Source organism: Euleptes europaea, chromosome 1, assembly GCF_029931775.1.
Source record: "Euleptes europaea isolate rEulEur1 chromosome 1, rEulEur1.hap1, whole genome shotgun sequence".
In the NCBI taxonomy this organism is placed as follows: Eukaryota; Metazoa; Chordata; class Lepidosauria; order Squamata; family Sphaerodactylidae; genus Euleptes; species Euleptes europaea.
This window is the reverse complement of record NC_079312.1, coordinates 116,630,298-116,649,229: the sequence shown is the minus strand read 5'-3', so window position 1 is coordinate 116,649,229 and position 18,932 is coordinate 116,630,298. Positions and strand designations below refer to the sequence as shown.

Sequence of the window (18,932 nt, the reverse complement as noted above, 5' to 3'; positions counted from 1 at the left end):
CTGAAACCAGATGGGAATCAAGATTTCAGACAGTGTTTAAATCTGTTTCCTAGTAGCTTGTAAACCAGTGTTTCTATTTCAAAAGAAGAGGAGACAGCTGGAGAGCAGAGGAATGTGAGGGAGAAATGGGGGAAAGGAGAAAGAAATAGCAAAAAAAGTAGGCAAACCTCTCTACAAAAAATTAATAGACCAGGAATGCTTAAATCAGGGCCAGCCAGCCACTAGAAATGGGGGGGGGGAAGAGAGAAGATGGAAAAGTGAGTTAGACTTTACATACACATATGAACCTTTATTAGCATAATAACCATATTGGCAGATGCATTTATACAGGTACCTTAAAAGAAAAAAACGTGTTCCATCATAAAATGACAATCGGTTAAAATCAGTATATAGAGTTAGACTTTAAAAGAAGAAATACACTCCAAAAGTTCCAGTTTAGTTTGCACAGGCAAACAGCCCCTTGCAGCTAATTTGTTGCTAGGAGATAAGGTCTACACAGACAGTTCAGGTTTTCAGAGACAATGCCATGTAAAGGACAACAGTGTTTCAAATGCCAGGGAGCAGTGAATCTTTACTGCATCAAGAGAAATCTTTGGAGCAACAGAAGTTTTGGAAACCATGGATAATGCCCTCAGAAATGTAGTAGGAAAGTGATTCACAGTGAAATGTGTATGAAATTCCTTAAATAACCTGCAGCTATGACGAGGCCAAAACGTTTCAAAAAGAGCATCTGAAAATAGCCACAGTAAGCAACTTAGGTCTGTTATGCATGGCTGGTTTGTCTTGCAATTCTCCTGCGAATGTCCTGATTGTCTGCGGGGATTATGCATAACGTTTCCCTCCCTCTGGGCTCAGCTTGTTTCCGTTCTGCAATTTCCCCGGGTTTTCCAATCCCTGATTTATCACGACATTTAGCTTACTTCCGCGTCATTCGCGATTCTTTTGTAGATGCATAGTTCGGCTACGGGTCGATCTTTCCATTGCCCAACATGCCCTCATTCTGCTTTCCCCTCCTCCTATTCCCCCTCCCATTTCCCCTCCTTCCATGATCTCAAAAAAAATTTCCGCCATATTCCACCATTACTCGCCTGCTGCATCCGGTTTTTTAATTTTTTATTGCATTAGTATATCGGTATTTCAACCCTTCGTTGGGATAAGAGAGGCTTCTCGCTCTCCCACCCCCTCCCCATGCCACTCCAGCGTTCATCTAAAACACCAAATAACGCATGAAAAGATCAACTGTTCGTTCACTCCCTTTTCCTTAGTTCTATCCTTGCTATCCTGATTACCTATTCTTTTATGTGAGCATTTATGACCAACTTATTGGCAAAACATTCTGTTGTGCCGTATTTGGATAACAGTATACAATTCATCAGAGCGTAAACACAATTGGTGTGAACTGTAAGTATGTCTGGTGCTTTCACTTTGTGCTTTCACTGTTAAATTTGGTGGTTATGGGGGTGAGGGCGGCCAGATTTCATTTTTTAGTCAGCCTTTTTTTCTTCCTGAAATGGTGTCCATGAGCACCTCCATTTTCAGTGCCCTCAGACACCTGGAACGCCATCAGTACCTGTGCCATGAGAACAGCCATGGTTCTTCTTGTGGGCAGTCTAGCAGGTGGAATGCCGCAGAGAACTGTTCATGGACGAGCTTGAGATTCTAGGCTCATCCTTGCTCTGCGGGTAGCAAAAATGGCCGCTTAATAAATATCAAATCAAAGATTCCTGCTGTATTGCTTGTGTGGGTGGTCTGTGATGACACTCAAATTACACAGAACAGTGTAGCCAATACAATCTGTTGAGTCAAGGATCACCATAGAGATGATGATAATTCAGCAATTTTTCATTTTTAGGGTTTTTCAAAAAATGATGATGTGACAGCATCCCAGTATACCGACAAGCAGGGGTAAAAAAAACACAAAAAACAACAACACTGGTGTACCCACTTGGCATTTAGACCACCCTTTCACCAACAACAGCCAATAATAATGGGGAGACAAAAAGGCAGGTGCGGGTAAAAGGCCGACCACTCCTAGACTAACTTGCGTTAAGCAGAAGGGCACTATGCATGAGACATTCCTCCCTGTTCCATTGTGTGATTAAAGCAGGACAGGGATAGTCAGGCATAAGGTTTTCAAATATCAGGGTATAATAGTGTGAGACATGAGAGGGACAAACCAAGGGTATTCCAACCCATGCATAAGCAGCCTTACACTCATATCACCTTCACCATTTTACCACAGAAATGATTCACATGAAGTGCAATCCTAAGCATGTTTACTCAGGGCCAAACTACATGTTCATGTTTTTAATAAGTTTGGCCCAAGTTCCCCACCCCCACAGCCACACTGCAGCTGCAGGGAATGGCTTTTAAAAAATAAAGGAGAGACCAAATGGGCTTGGAATGTTGCCTTGGGAAAGGAAGGGCTCCTGCTCCAAGTAGCACCTGTAGCTTTAAGAAACAAGCGCTCCCATTAGCCATTGCTAGGCAACCACAACAGTATTGTCAGTTGAAGCCTTGGTTTCTGTCAGTAAAAGGCAGGGGGGTATCTTTCCAGAGCAGTTTGGCCTCTGAGGAAGGACTCAGCAGAGCCAGGGCCAGCAGCAAACAGAGGCCAGCTTGATACAACATGACTTGTGTGAGTCACTCAGGCCCAGCTGCATGCTACTGTACAACAGCAGCCACTCACAATAGCCAGTATGATGTAGTGATGTTTTAAATTAGGATCTGGGAGCCACAGGTTCAAATCCACGTCCTGTCATGGAATCTTGCTGGGTGACCTTGGGCCAGTCATGCATTCTCAGCCTAACTTACCTCACAGGGTTTTTGGATGGTGTTAAGAGGGGAGTGGACATATTCATGGAGGAAAGGGGTATTCATGGCTATTAGATAAAATGGATACTAGTCATGCGGCATACTTATTCTCTCCAGGTTCAGAGGAGCATGCCTGTTATATTAGGTGCTGTGGAACACAGGCAGGATGGTGCTGCTGCAGTCGTCTTGTTTGTGGCTTCCTGGAGGCACCTGGTTGGGCCACTGTGTGAACAGACTGCTGGACTTGATGGGCCTTGGTCTGATCCAGCAGGGCCTTTCTTATGTTCTTATAAAATGGAAGAGAATGATGTAAACTGCTTAGGGTTCCCATTGTGGAGAAATATGGAGTATAAATGAAATAAACAAATGAAAAATATAGCTGAAGATGGGTGGCAGATAAAATGTAGGTTGGTGGGTGGGAAGAAAAGAAGGAAGCAGAGACAGGTGAGGATTTGGGGGTTGCCAGGAGGAGAGAAAGGGTGTGGATGGGCAGAGCCCTTTCCAGGGCTATTTTGTCCCTCGAGGGAGGTCTCATTGGGGCCAGGCCCAGCAGCAACCATACGCATCTTGCTACCACGTGACTTGCATGACACACTCAGGCCCAGCTGCTTACTACTGTTCAACCGCAACTACCTCAAGAAAGCCAGTATGGTATAGCATTTAGAGTTTCAGATTGGGATCTGGGAGACCCAGCTTTGAATTTCCACTGCCATCGAAGCTCAGTGGGTGACCTTGAGCCAGTGACACACACTCAGCCTAACCTACCTCACAGGGCTATTGTGAAAAGAAAATGGAGAGCAGAACTATGTAAACTGCTTTTTCCTTATTGAGAAAAGTGGGGGTATATATGAAGTCAATAAACATTGTTGAAGATGGGGAGCCAGATAAAAGGTAGGTTGGTTGATGGGTGGGAAGGAGAGAAGGGAGCAGGAAAAGTTGAGAATATGGGGGCTGCCAGGTGGAGAGAAAGAGAAGATAGTGTGGGAAGTGGAAATTAGATGTTCCCCAGAAATCCATTCAGGTTCCCCACCATGTAACTGGGCCAGACTTCTCCTAAGGAAAGGCTGCCAAGGGGAGCAAAGGAGGGAAGGCTGAAGACAGCATGGCAAATAGTTAGTTTGGCTAATGGGTGGGAAAGAGAGAAGGAAGCAGGAAAAGGGGAGAGCCTATGAGGGCTTTCAGGAAAAGTAAAAAGGAAATAGTGAAGGAAAGGAAAATGAGATGTCCCCTGCAAGTACTTTCAACTCCACTGCTTGTATTGTAAATAATCTGTGCCAGTATAGTGTAGTGGCTGGAATTCGGGCAGGATCTCCTTCATGCTCACCTATTGGGTTGGCTGTCCTTTTCTATGCTACTTTTAATTTTTGTAATCTTGATCATGTTCTTCCACATACTGGTGTACAGAATCTTGTAAAACAATCCCAGTATCTCTCTCAATGCCACTTTTTAAATATTGCATCAGAATGACTTCAGAGCCTTTCATGAACAACTCGAGACAGTGAGCCTTTCAGGGCATGGGTGAATGCTAAACCAGCAGTTTTTTAAGCACCAAAACATGTAGGAGTGCTGTAGGTGACTTGCTTAGTCTCTTAATGAATAGTAACGAAATGTACGCTGTAGCTGGTGGGTATATTATGCTTTGGCATTCTTGAATTAGATTGTTTTAGCTTTCACTTCTTTGGACAAGGCTTCTAATTCTCCTGTTTAGATCAGAAAGATGTGCTGCCAGTTCAGTATAACAGCATATCTAAACCCACAGCTTTGGGGAGAAGAATCTGGAGTCAATGTCTTTTTTTAAAAAAAAAATCTACATCTCCCTCTCTTAATATCCAGGGGCAAAGTTTATATTGGATTACCATAGCGGGTAAAATTTGTCATGCTAACATCAAGACATTAAATTGCCTCATCTCTTTCTATTTTCAAGAAATGAGGCCTTGCTGCACAGAGTACAGTTTCATGCTCATCAGGAGGAAGATAAATTGCTCTGTTTTTCCTCTAAAGGAGATGGTTTCTAAAAATAGAGCATGCCAGAGCGCCCGTGAACAAAAGAATTCCTAAGATCCACCTTTGCCATTGTCCTTTTCTCCGTATCTGTACTTTTGCCTCTTTTTCCCTTGATTATGCAGTCTTCCCTGAGCAGCTCCATAATTTAAATGCACTAAAATTTACTGTTCTTGTCTATCCTTTATAAAGTCATAATTCTTTTCTCCCCTCCTTATACATGAAGCCAGCCTACTTGGTATCCTTTTCCCTGAACAAGTGGGACCCTGCTGTTTGTCACCAAGAGATCAATTTAATTTTATTGTTGTTGCTGTCTTTCAAAATACTTTTAAAGAATACTTGGTCTTGAGACGTGCTGTTCTTTAAAATGCCAAAGGTGTTACCTCATCGACCTGGATTTTCATCATCCTTGCAACAAAAATCTGGAGTTCTTCCATGTCGTGGTATAACATTGTTGCATAATAAGGGTAAACATTTTCCCCCTCTTTTTGTTTGACATGCATAGAGAATCACTATTCACAAACACACCGAGGCACTTCTTTTGGGAAAGAAGTGCTTGCATTTGGGATGCTGTGATACAGGAGGCTGTCCTTCCCCTGAAGGGAAAAAGAGCCACTCAGCTGAGCCTTTAGATCTGAGCCCAGTAGCGCCTTAGAGACCAACAAGAGTTTGTGTTAAGCTTTCGAGCGCCAGTCACAGCTGAGCTTATGGTAGTTGCCGATCCAGCATCCAGTCATCTTTCAGAGGGGGATGGGATGCTGGAGGGAAGCTCAGCAGGAGTTAGTTCAGGTTTGCCTCAGTAAAAGAGTAGACGGGTTGAAGGGTAGTGTGGCAGGGTGGAAGAGAATGGAGTACCCGGTTGTTAGGCCTGTCTCTGGTGATGAGCAGACCTTGTACCATTTAGTTTGACTCTTGGGAAAGGGCAAGCTGGAGTGGAGGGAATCTTGTATGCGCGAAAGCATTCTGTACACACAGAGGCCAAGCAGCTACCTCTAGGAAGCCCACAAACAGGAAGACGGTGACAGCATTATCCTGCTTGTGCTCCCCAGTAACTGATTTAAAGAGACAAGACTACCTCTGGTACTAGAGGGAGTAGATATCCATCATGATTAGTAGCCATTGATAGCTCAGTAATCCATGAATTTGTCTCCTTTTAAAGCCTTCCAAGTTGGCGGCCATGACCACAACCTGTGGCAGCGGGTTCCACAAACTAACTATACACTGTGTGAAGAAATTCTACCTTTTGTCTGTCCTGAATCTCCCACCCTTCAGTTTCAGTAGATGACTGCTCTAGTCCCCTGATCATTTTGGTTTCTCTTTTCTGCACTTTTTCAAGTTCTGCAATACCCTTTTTCAAGTGTGGTGACCAGAACTATACACAGTATTCCACGGATGGTCTCACCATACATTTGAATAAGGGCAGTATGATAGTGGCAGGTATATTCTCTATTTCTGTTCTAATTATGGCCAGCATGGAATTTGCCTTTTTCACAGCAGCTGCACACTGGGTCAACATTTTCATCCAGCCGGTTTGTACCCATAAGTATTAAAGAGAATTTAGACCACACACTGAAGCCATAACTAGCTTAGATTTATGTGCCTCAGCCAGGTTTCTCCTTTGACTACGTGAAGACCTATGCTGCTGATCTGTTTTGAAATCAACCTGTAAATAAATAAATTTCCTCTGTTATTTACATACAACCACTGCCTTAATGATCCCGATGTTCTGCTTGCTCACCACAAAACATACCTCACAGCAGCAAACCCAAATCCTTTACACTCGCTACCTTAAGAACATCTTGTAACTGAGGGAAAGGCACAGTTTAAAACAAGCCAGATCCCCCAAAATCATAAGAGGCTGTGTAAGTGCCCTCAGTTGGTAGAAAAGGCCTGTGAATAGATGCTTGCGTTCCAGCAATGGTACGGGCTGCATTTGAGTAGCTTAAAAAAATCATAACTCTGAGGGTAAAGATAGATGTAACATTCATATACTTATGGGTGTGGTTTGGAAGTGCTCTAACTATGCTCAATTCAAATGTACCCTTTTCTGTCCTAGAAAGAGTTCTGGAAAACCCTTCTGCTCTTTTCTAGAGTGCTTTGACTGAGGGTGGAATCCATTTCTGGATGGTGCTGATGGTCAGTGCCTATGGCATCAGTGCCTAAAACACCTTCAGCCAATGCCTAGAGCAGTTTTGCTGATGACTGTGTGCTTAATGCAGATTGTGAAGTTCGGCTCATATTATTCAAATGTTTGGTCTGTCTTCATTCTAAGACTACACAGGCAGCTCCCCCCCCCCACATTACTGTGTGAGTAAAAATTGCATTAAATCTTGCTTATAGCTACTTTAAAATCCATATCCAGATTGTTATTTTGCTCCATTTTGTCTTTATTGTATGATATACTGGCCATGTCAGGGATGCATACCATTCACATTTCCAGTTGGTGAAGGAATTCAGGTATAGGAACATATAGACGACTGCTAAAAATACTGTACTGTGCACATTCAGTCTTTCAATTTATACTCTTTGAAGTTAAACATCCTCAAAAGTCCTGATTGTACTTATTTAGTACCTTTTATCCCCCTCGTCCTCCGAAGACGAATGGGTGGCATCCATTGTTATGCTCCTCCATTTTATCCTCGCAACAAACCTGTGAGGTAGGGTAGTCAGAGACAGAATGACAGGCCCGATATCACCCAGCAACCTTCATGGCACAGGGGGATTTAAACCTGGGTGTCACTTTAACCACTGCACTGCATGGACTCTCTTCTGTGCCCTCCAGTATTACTTGGTTGCCTCTGTCAGCCCTGATACCTTGTCATTTCCTCTCTTACTGTAGCTCCTTTTACAGTTGCATATTAAAAGATATTTCGTCTGTATCAAAGTATGTCAGCAAGTTGCCATCGCCTTTTTCTCCTGCCTGCGTCCTCAGAATTACAGATGCTGCTCAGCAAATCCTCTGCTGAGTTAGTATGCAACCCTTTGTACTCTCTGATTCTGTTCTATCTTCTCTCTGATTATCCATGCAACACATGGGGTAGTTAATACGGGCTTTGTATTCTTTCCAATGTCCTCTTAGTTTCATTTGAAAAATACCGACGCTGTTCAATTCTGACCAGGAACTACTAATTATAGTAAGAATATTTGATGTTTCTGACATTTGGGTGCCAGGATTGGCTTTTTAAATTTACTTATGTACTTTCACAAAAGCCAGGATTGGCTTTTTAAATTTACTTACGTACTTTCACAAATTTACTCTGCATTTCTCCCTGATGGGGACCCAAAGCAGCTCACATTGTTCTTTTCCACTTTAAAGGTAGTTTTAATACACTTACAGTGCATTCCTAAGGAGAGTTACTCCGGTCTAAGCCCATTCATTTCAATGGGCTTAGACTGGAGTAACTCTCCTTAGGAATGCACTGCTGGTAGGCAATTAACAATGCTTCTCCTTAAAACATGCTGATTTCTTTAGGTTCTGACAAAATAAAGACTCCTGTTTAACAGCACGGTTTGCATTATTAGTATATTATAGACTGAAGTTCCAAGTAGCCTCATTGGTCCACAGAAAAATCAAAAAACCAAAATCTGTATACCCTTTTTTTAGATTAACCAAAATGACATAAAACAGCTGGCAAGCTTTCGGGTGCTCCAGAACTCTTTTAACATCCAATCTGATAAAAAATTCTGGAGGGAAGAAGTTGGTCATAAGGCCAAGGATGCTTGTGATACCATCTCCAGCCAGTACCCTCATGCCATCTTTTTGTTTTAAGCTGCTGAATATCATTATACTGTTACAGCAATCTGTGTATCAGGTACTCTGTATTCCCAGCTTTCATTAAAAAAAAAAAGCAAAAATTGTAACCCCTTTTGTTGCAGAGATGTGCCTTTCTCCATATATCTCTACCATCAAAGTGGCTGGGGCAATATTCTATTGCTGATTAAAACAAAATAAAAAAGCACTTATCTGGTGGTGAGGGGAGTGGGTCGAAATGGCCACCGCATGTACAGGAGCAGGAAAAAAATGTCTGAACTTTGCCACTGGCATGGCAGCCATGCAGGCTTTGCCGCAGTCTTTCCCAAAACTTGGCACCAAATCGGATTAAGGAAAAGTCAGGGAAACCCTGGCAGGTATAATACCTGTGGGGAAGCAAGAAAAGCCCTCCTCCTGTCAGCATTAAACCTGGGGCAAAAAAACAGTGTGGAAACAGCCCATAAGTTTCTGAATAGGAACAGACTAATGGCCTCAAGATCATGTCTTGAAATAGTCTCCCCCCACCCTTTGAAAAAATCCAGCCTGATGATGAGTTCTTGAGTTCTCACGTTTGCACAGTTCTTATAAATCTTTAAAAAGGGGTGTTACATGGAATTTGCTTTTAGAACTTTGTAGAAGAAATACAAATTACAGTGCACTTGGGCACAGAGTTTGGCCTTTGGGCTGCTGGTGTATTATAACAGAATTAAAAGTTCAGTGGGAGTGTTGGCCAATTATGGGTGTTTGCCATTTGTTCCAAGATAAAAGAAATCTGTGATGCATCAAGCCTGCATTCTGTACAGGCTTTGAAATGGCAAACAATGGCCACAGCTCAAGACATTAGTCAGAGGATCTACAATTTGTGCTTTAGCATAATCTTCCTACATTATCTGCCATAAACAGGGCTGTGTGTTTGCTGACCCAACTCCCCAAATCCTTGTTTTTGTAGCAAGGAAATTAATTGTCTGGATTAGGAATATGTGATTAATTTATTATAGAGGGGGGGAAAGAATTTGAGGGAGGAGAAATTGCCTGGACTGCAGTAAGGCAGGGTTCATTTGAATACAACTGACTGAGGCTGGTGCATTGAATTGGTAAGGGAAAGGGAATATTAGAGAACAGAAAAGACCTTTGTGAGGAGACAATGAAAATCTGCTTTTTAAAAGGAATTCCTTACATCTGGACTATTCTAAATTTGCGTGAAAATCAACAATTTAGTGTCACAATTGTTTGCTACCCTCATCACCCACCCAAGTTTGATGAAAATCCATTGAACAATATAATAAACTAAATAGTAATCCTAGTTTTCTCAAAAATAAACTTTTGAGATTTCTGCCTCCCCGCCCTTTCCACCCACAGATGATTTATGATTAAGTTAATCACTTGTCCTAATTTAAATTTAAATATGTAGGTAGGGAAGAAATAGTTATTTGTGTATATGACACAGAGCTCTTGAGCCATAACTAGACAAAATAGCTCTTCTTCCAGAGTGTAGATAGGGCAAATGACTGTAATTATAGTGGTTACCCATAATGTTGACCAAGAGTTCTCTCGGACTGCACACAGAAAACAGATTCCTATTTTGATGGCGTGACTGGCCGAGAATGGTCAAATTGTTTGACTTCTTATAAGGAAGATTCTTCAACATGCTGCATTTCAAATGTATTTCTCCTTTTTATTTTAAACTGCTTAACTGCAGAAATGATTATATATCAAATTGTTGGTGCTCGGGATTAAAGAGTGTGGGTTAGAAATCCCATTCTAATCCAAAACCGCCTCCAGGAAGGCACACAAACTGGGATGGTTTATCTGCTTGGAAAGCTTTATAGCTATAAAATTACATGATTGTAAATTACTCTGGAAACCCCACTATTCTGCATAGTCAAGCAAGCTATAATACTTCTCTCTCTCTTTCTCTCTCTCTCTCTTTTTAGATGAACCCAGTCCTTCCCCTTATGGCGTTGACTCCGTCAGCACTCACAGGAAGGAGGCCTGGTAAGTGTTGAAATTTTTTTGGAAAAAATTAAAAGGTTTTTCTTGTTGTCACTGTTGTTGATGTTTAATCGCTCCAGGCCACTTCTCAAGGTCTTTCATTTGTACTGGAACATTGAGCTTAGTATAATAACAATCTGGCTAACATGTTCACCCTTACTCATGTAATCCTTCCTGGAATACTTCTGTTGACTCCCTTTGAAATGGATCGTATTAATTCTTCAGGTCACTGGATCCATTGAGAGCATGTATCCCTCTGAAAATAGGTTCCATTACTCCCATGTAAAAATGTTCTGGGATGGAGTATAAATTTAGTCTGTAAGAAACATGGTGGTTCAACCATTTGAACACATGAAGCTGCCTTATACTGAATCAGACCCTTGGTCCATCAAAATCAGTATTGTCTACTCTGACAGGCAGCGGCTCTCCAGGGTCTCAGGTAGAGGTCTTTCACATCACCTACTTGTCTAGTGTCAGCGAGGGGATGCAGTTGAACCCTGGATAGCAAGCTCCATGTCTTCCCCTCCACCTTTTCTTCCCGTGGGAAAGTCTCTTCAGTTTGGGAGAAAGGTGCTATTGCCAGAGGCCCCCTATACCCCCATTTCAAAGTAACTTCCCTATTGTAATTCTGCTCTGACCTCAAGGTGTGATTTCACCGGAATCCTCTCTCTCTTGATGTTTGAGAGACCTCTGATGTTTTGCATTTCAAAGCCTTTACGTGTAAACATTTCTAGTGTGTGCATCCTATAAAGCTGATCTTTAAATACATTGTCTTCATTCTAACCTTAAGTTGTGTAGAGTACTGAATTCGTTTGTTTTCCGAATAAAGCTTTCAAACTCTCTGCAAATGCCTGGAGTGGAGTTTATTCCTGAAATGCAACGGAGTCCAGACTCTAGGACTCCATTGCATTTCAGGAATAAACTCCACTCCAGTGGTGAATAAAAGCTGGCAAATGACAGCAGATTGAAGAAACAGATGCGCTAAAGTGCAAGTATTGTCATGGAATGTTAATGGTTTGAATTCTCTTAATAAGAGGAAAAAAATATTTTACCGCCTACAAAAATCTAAGGCTAACATTTTCTGTTTACAGGAAACTCATATTTTACCAAAGGATATCATAAGATTGGAACAATCAAAATTGGGTAAACAATTTACTTAATGCAATGAAAAGAAAAAAATTAATGGAATAGCTTTATATGTTCCTTTGACATTAGAACCTAAGATTTTATATAAAGATAAAGATGGGAGGATCCTGTTGATTGAAATTGTAAGTGGTTTCCAAAAAATATTGTTAGTGGGTATCTATGCACCTAATACAAATCAAAAAATGTTTTATAATAATTTGGCATCGATATTAGCTGAATATGCTAAAGAAAAAATGATTTGGATGAGAGATTTTAATGGAGTGATGGAACCAAGGTTGGACAGATCTGCAAAGAAAAAAAAGGGCAACTGTGAGGGTAAATTACCTGGTATTTTTAATCATCTTACAGACTAGTGGGAAATGTTTGACATATGGAGATTGGTAAATGGTAACAAAAAAGGATATACTTTTTAGTCATCTAGACATCTTTCTCACTCAAGAATAGACATGTTGTGGCTTTCTAAAGGAATTATAAGCTTGTCTGAAGACCCTGAAATTTTACCCAAGGTATTATCTGATCATAATGCGGTTTCAATCAGAATTAATATTGGGGATAAGAGAAATAAACCTTGGTCTATAAATGAATACTTATTGAAAAATAAGAAAATAGTAGATAAGCTAAAAATAGATATACAAAACTATTTTTCTGAGAATGAAGATAAAGGAATTTCAGATGAAACAGTATGGGATGCCGGTAAAGCAGTAGTTAGGGGTCTTTTAATACAACAAAATTCAAGGTGGTTTAGAGAGAGGGAGATGCAAAAGAAGAAGATTTTAGAGGAAATTAAACAGGGGGAGAGACAGCTAAGAAAATCACAAGACAAATCATCTAAACAAGAACAGATGGGATAGGTTAAAAAAGTTACAATATCAATATGAATTTTTAATAACTATAGAAATAGAGAAAAAAATGTTTAACAGACAGAAATTTTTTGAACATGCCAATAAACCGGGTAAATTATTAGTTTGGCAGCTTAAGCATAAAAAGAGGAAATTACCAATATTAAAAATTAAAAGGGAGGGTAAAATAACAACAGACAAACAAAAAATTATGGAAACTTTTATAGATTATTATTCAAATTTATATCGACAAAATGTTTCAGAGGGGGAAATGGATGTATACCTAAATCAATTTGATTGGGATGGTATTTCACAAGAACATAAAGACTTATTAGATTCTAGAATAACTATGGAGGAACTAAAAACTGTTATAGGTAAAAGTAAATTAAATAAATCTCCAGGCAAAGATGGATTCACAGCATTTTATTATAAAACTTTTATAGAACAATTATCTCCACATTTATTGAGAGTAATGAATCATTGCTTGCAGAATGGATCCATCCCACAAACCTGGAAACAAGCAAATATAGTATTAATACCAAAACCAAACTCGGATTTATTGGATGTTAAAAACTATAGACCAATTTCATTATTGAATAATGATTGTAAACTTTTCGTAGCTATCTTAGCAAATAGATTGAAAATAGTATTAAATCAGGTTATACATGCGGATCAAGCTGGATTTCTTCCAGGTAGACTGATTAGTCAAAATGTTAGAATAGTGATAGATCTCTTAGAATACGCAGAATCTGTCACTACCCCTATAGCAATGATATTTTTAGATGCAGAAAAAGCGTTTGACAATGTAAATTGGAAATTTATGAAATTTTTTTAGAGTATATGGGTTTGGGGGGGAAATTTCAGTCAGCTATTGGAAATATTTATACTTATCAATCAGCTAGATTGTTAATTAATGGTAATTTGACATCACAATTTGAAATCCAAAAAGGTACTAGACAAAGTTGCCCTCTCTCACCTTTATTGTTTATTTTAGTGTTAGAAGTTTTATTGAGAAAGATTAGAACTAACCCAGATATAACTGGATGTCAATTTGGTAGAAATCATTTTAAGGTTAAAGCTTATGCTGATGATGTAGTTTGTTTTTTGACTAATCCTACTAGTCAAATTGATAATTGGAACAAAACGGTTGAGGTTTATGGAAAGCTAGTAGGTTTTAAAATAAATAAAAACAAAACTAAAATATTGGTTAAGAATATGACATTTTTGAAGCAGCAAGAACTATCAAAAAGCTCAGGCTTCATTATTGAACATAAAATAAAATATTTGGGTAACCTCAAACAACCTTAATTTATTTAAAAATAATTATATTAAGTTATAGCAACAAATTGTTATAGATTTAAAATATTGGGGAAAATACCTTTATCATTATGGGGTAGAATTTCGCTAATTAAAATGATGGTATTACCCAAAATGCTTTTTTATTTCAAAATTTACCAATTATGAAAGGGGTTAACATATTTAAAATTTGGAAAAAATATATTTTAAATTGTTATGGGGTAAAGAAAGACATAGAATAGCATATAATAATTTAATTGAATTAAAAGAAATAGGAGGTTTGGGGTTACCAGATTTAAGAATGTACTATGAAGCATCTGGTTTTGTTTGGTTAAAGACCTGGATTTTGTTAATCCCAAAATATTGGAAATAGAAGGCTTCAATTTATGTTTTGGATGGCATGCATATTTGCGGTATGATAAGGAAAAGGTAAATAAAGATTTTAATATTCATATTATTAGATTTGGTTTATTCCAAATTTGGAAAAAATATAAAAGGTTTTTGGAAAATAAAACTCCGGGATGGATTAATCCAGTAGAAGAATTTATGAAGAGAGGGATACACTTAAATTTAGATATGAATGTATATAGAGAAATTATCGAATGTAAGGAAGGAGATTGGGCTTTAAGAAGTAGAGAAGAACTTAACATTAAAGATTGGTTTTTGTATTATAAACTAAAAGATATATTTAATAAAGATAAACAAGTTGGATTTAACAAAAATAAACTGGAAAATATATTAATAAAGGGAAATAAAGGATTGATAGGAAGGATATATAGACTATTAATTGAAGTAAATTTAGAACAAGAAAGAATTAAATTAGTAATGGTGAAATGGATGAAAGAATTAGGATATAATATAGATTTGGAAACATGGTAACATTTATGGAAGAAAGGATTTAAATTTACAATTACCAATGAAATTAGAGAGAATTTATATAAAATGTTTTATAGATGGTATATAACGCCAGTGATGATAAGTAAAATGAAAAAAGGAGATATGGCTTTATGCTGGAAATGTGGAAAGGAAAGAGGAACTTTTATGCATGCATGGTGGATATGTAAAAAAATTAAAAGTTTTTGGAAAAAAGGTATTAGAGAAACGAATAATCTGATTAATAAGAGAGTAAAAAGAAATCCTGCATTCTGTTTATTGGGAATTCCTCAAGAAAATATGGATAGAAATGATAGGGTCATTTGTCAGTATAGTTTTGCTGCTGCAAGAATTGTAATAGCTAAAGTTTGGAAGCAAGTAAATAAACCATCAATACGTGACTGGAAAGAGAAAATATGGATGTATATGAGGATGGCCAAATTAACAGAATTCCTACATGGAAAAGATATGGAAGAATTTAACAAAACATGGGCAAAGGCCGTCACATATTGGGACAAACTGGCAAAAATGGATTTTACTAATTTAGTTAGCGAGTTATAGAAACTAGTTTTACTTTTATTTTCTAATTTTATTGTTACCAAAGTAATTTTATTAACTGGTTCTTGTAGGTTATCCGGGCTGTGTGACCGTGGTCTTGGTATTTTCTTTCCTGACGTTTCGCCAGCAGCTGTGGCAGGCATCTTCAGAGGAGTAACACTGAAGGACAGTGTCTCTCAGTGTCAAGTGTGTAGGAAGAGTAATATATAGTCAGAAAGGGGTTGGGTTTGAGCTGAATCATTGTCCTGCAAAAAGTATCAAAGGTAATGTGCTAATCATTGTCCTGTAAGTATCAAGATAATGTGCTAATGAGGGTGTGGTACGTGGTATGTCATTAGCACATTATCTTGATACTTACAGGACAATGATTAGCACATTACCTTTGATACTTTTTGCAGGACAATGATTCAGCTCAAGACCCAACCCCTTTCTGACTATATATTACTCTTCCTACACACTTGACACTGAGAGACACTGTCCTTCAGCGTTACTCCTCTGAAGATGCCTGCCACAGCTGCTGGCGAAACGTCAGGAAAGAAAATACCAGGACCACGGTCACACAGCCTGGATAACCTACAAGAACCAATGAACTCTGACCGTGAAAGCCTTCGACAATTTTTTTAATTGTTTAGACACTTCTTCGGAAGTCTGGTGAAGGGTCACTTTTTATGGTGGGTGGAGGGTCAAAAGGGTATTTCTGAATTTTGTAACTTTGAAATTTTGAATGTATTGACAAGATTATATAATCGATACTCTTTTGTATTTTCTTTTTAATTTTTTTTCTAACAGTATTTGTTTGTTTTGTTTTATGTGTTATGTTATGTTATAAAAATAAAAATTATAAAAAGAGCATCTTTCGGTTTTGTTTCCCTGAGCTGTTCAAACTATCCCCACTCCCTGCCTCCCCCCTCCCCCCCGCTCTGACCTTGAGTCGCAAGCAGGCAACTTCAGTATTATGGCTTGCTCACTCCCTGCTTCCCACCAGGCACTGTTATCTCCCAATTCCCAGGCCTGCTTGATCTTGCACCTGGGGTTGCTTTGTGCTTAAAGTTATGCTTTGTAGAATGGATGGTCACTAGCAGCTTTGAACCTGTGGATTGCTTATGCTGTACCTGCGGCTCCTGAATAAACGTTTACCTGCTTTAGACCTGCCTGTCTGAGCGAGTGATTTTATGGGATTGCCGAGGTTGGCTGGAGAACCTCACATTAAGCTGCTAATCTTTTTGCTCCGTTCTCCGCTCCCAACCCAACGTGAGGGTGGCTATGGCGGGGAATGGAGACGACAAGAAAGAGGAGGACAAGATGGTGCCTCCGGCCGAGCCCGATCTTGGCTTGAAGGGGGAAAAGCCAGTGGACGAGAAATCAAGCGGCACCAGGAAGGGTGCGGTACCTAAGATTTATCGTATTCGATCCTGGATGGATTCTCCCCGACCTTGGATGGGGTCGGGGGGTGGAAAGTAGGTGCCGGAGGCCAGCGATTTCTGGGATGCTTGAGGGGTTTGAGGAAGACCTGGCCCATAGGGAATCGGTCTGGCTGCGCGAGTGGGAGGAGGAATGCCAGCAACTTCGCTTCGAGAAACAGGAGATGGCAGAAAGGATGGATGCCATGCAAACCTTGATGCAAGATATGTGGCATGAGTTGAACGACTTGCGGCAACAGCAGCCTCGTCCTCCCGACAACCAACCGGCGGCTCCTGTGAACCAACCGGTCCAGCTATTTTCACTGGGGCAGCCGGGTCCAGCGCCTCCAACCCGACATGAGTTGAAGGTGACGTTTGATGGGTCGAGCGACCTTTTGTCTTATTTCCTGATCCAAGTGGACGTGTTCATGCGGGAGCAGGGTGCAACCTTCACCTCGGATGAAAGCCGGGTTCAAAACGTTGCATCGCTGCTTCAGAGGGAAGCGGCGGCGTGGATGGTGCAACAGTATGAACTGCGCTCCTGAGTTTTGAGAAGTTTGGATGACTTCATGATAGCCCTTCGTAACCGGTTTGAAGACCCGCACTGGGGGGAACGGGCCAAGACGGCTCTTTTGCAGCTGCGCCAAGGGAATAAGTCGGTGGTGCAGTATTCTAGCGAGTTTCAATTGCTCTCGAGTAAAATCCTGGATTGGAGTGAGGCCACCCAGTTACAGTATTTTCGGGAGGGGCTCAATCCCGAATTGCAGCACTGGGCTTTCATGCAAGGGAATCCTCCGGACGTGGAGGGATGGGTGCGACATGCAGCCAACATCGAAAACCGTAGGCCACTTTTGCAGCTCTCGAAGCAGCGTACCGCACGGGAGGCCAAGCCCTGTGGAGACAGGTCAGGCGCCCCTAAAGACTTTCGGTCCCTGCAAGGAGGGGGTCTGTCAGCGGCGGAACGGATTAAACGTTTCCAGAGTGGTGCCTGTCTTGTTTGCGGAGGCTTGGGACATTTTGCCGCTCGTTGCCCATCCCGGTCAGAAAAAAACTGCCTCAGTCCAGCTCACAGCTGTGGAATCTGAGAAGGCGCGCACCAAGGGACAGGCGCGCCGCAGAAGCGCCCCGCTGTGATGACGGAGGACACCCATGGCTCTTCAGCTTCAACCCACCCAAGAACCGCCAAAAGCTACCGGCTCATCGGAGCCGTGGATTACAAATAAAGACTCCTCTTCCTCCAGCGAGGAGGAAGAGTGGAGCCTACTGGCAAAAAACGCTGCCGGTCTGCTGTAAAGGGAGCTCCACAGCAGGCCGCTCCGGACCTTGAGCAGGGAGCTCCAGTGATGGTAAGCGATCATGAAGACAATGTGTTCATTAAGGTCGCCCTCGCGTTACCCCGGGGGGGACCCGTGTTACGAGTATCAGCGCTAGTTGATTCAGGCTGTGCTCGGACTTTGATTAATGAAAAGACTGCACGTGAATTACGGGTAAAGAGAGTGGAGTTGCCCGAACCCATCCAATTTGCCCAGATGGGCGGTAGTGACTTTAAGGGGGGGGGCGGTCATGCATAGGACAGCCTGGGTCGCTTTGGGAGTTGGGGAGCATTGGGAACAGTTCCATTTTACCGTAGCCCCCACTATTAAGTACCCCATAGTGTTAGGAATGAACTGGCTACGTGGTCATTGTCCTACCATAGACTGGAAAGAACGGACTATTACGTTTTTGCAGGCCCAGTGTGACCGGCACAGGAGGGAGGTGGCGTTCAGAGAACAAGCAGCCGCATTGCAAGAGCATCCGTCAGCAGATGCTACGCCGCCTCAACTCCCCAAGGAATATGCACAGTTCGCAGATGTATTTGATGTGCCCGAGTGTGATGAATTGCCCCCCCACTGAGCCACTGACTGTGCAATTGAGGTGGTGGGGGAGGGCAAACTCTCAAAAGGGAAAATCTACCCCATGAGCCCTAAGGAAAAAGCGGTGTTAAGAGACTGTTTGGACACTAATTTGGCAAGGGGGTTCATACATCCGTCCTTGGCGCCTCACTCGGCACCCGCTTTTTGTGTGAAGAAAAAGACTGGTGATTTGCGACTCTGCATAGATTTCCGCAGACTCAATGCGGTCACGCAGACTAATGCCTACCCCCTTCCTCTCATTCCAGATCTGCTCGCTCAGTTGAAGGAAGGTCGGATTTTTACTAAACTAGATTTAGTGGAAGCGTACCATCGCATTAGGATCAGAGAAGGAGATGAACACAAGACTGCC

At 41.1% G+C, this 18,932-nt stretch overlaps 1 protein-coding gene across 1 annotated transcript in view; it reads left to right on the top strand.

The window, feature by feature from the left end:
- WIZ (WIZ zinc finger) overlaps positions 1–18,932 on the top strand; it is a 144,860-nt gene that overhangs the window by 36,434 nt on the left and 89,494 nt on the right. The window contains exon 2 of the mRNA XM_056866933.1: positions 10,501–10,561. Within this exon, the coding sequence (XP_056722911.1) occupies positions 10,501–10,561 (61 nt within the window). The remainder of the gene's footprint in view (positions 1–10,500; positions 10,562–18,932) is intronic.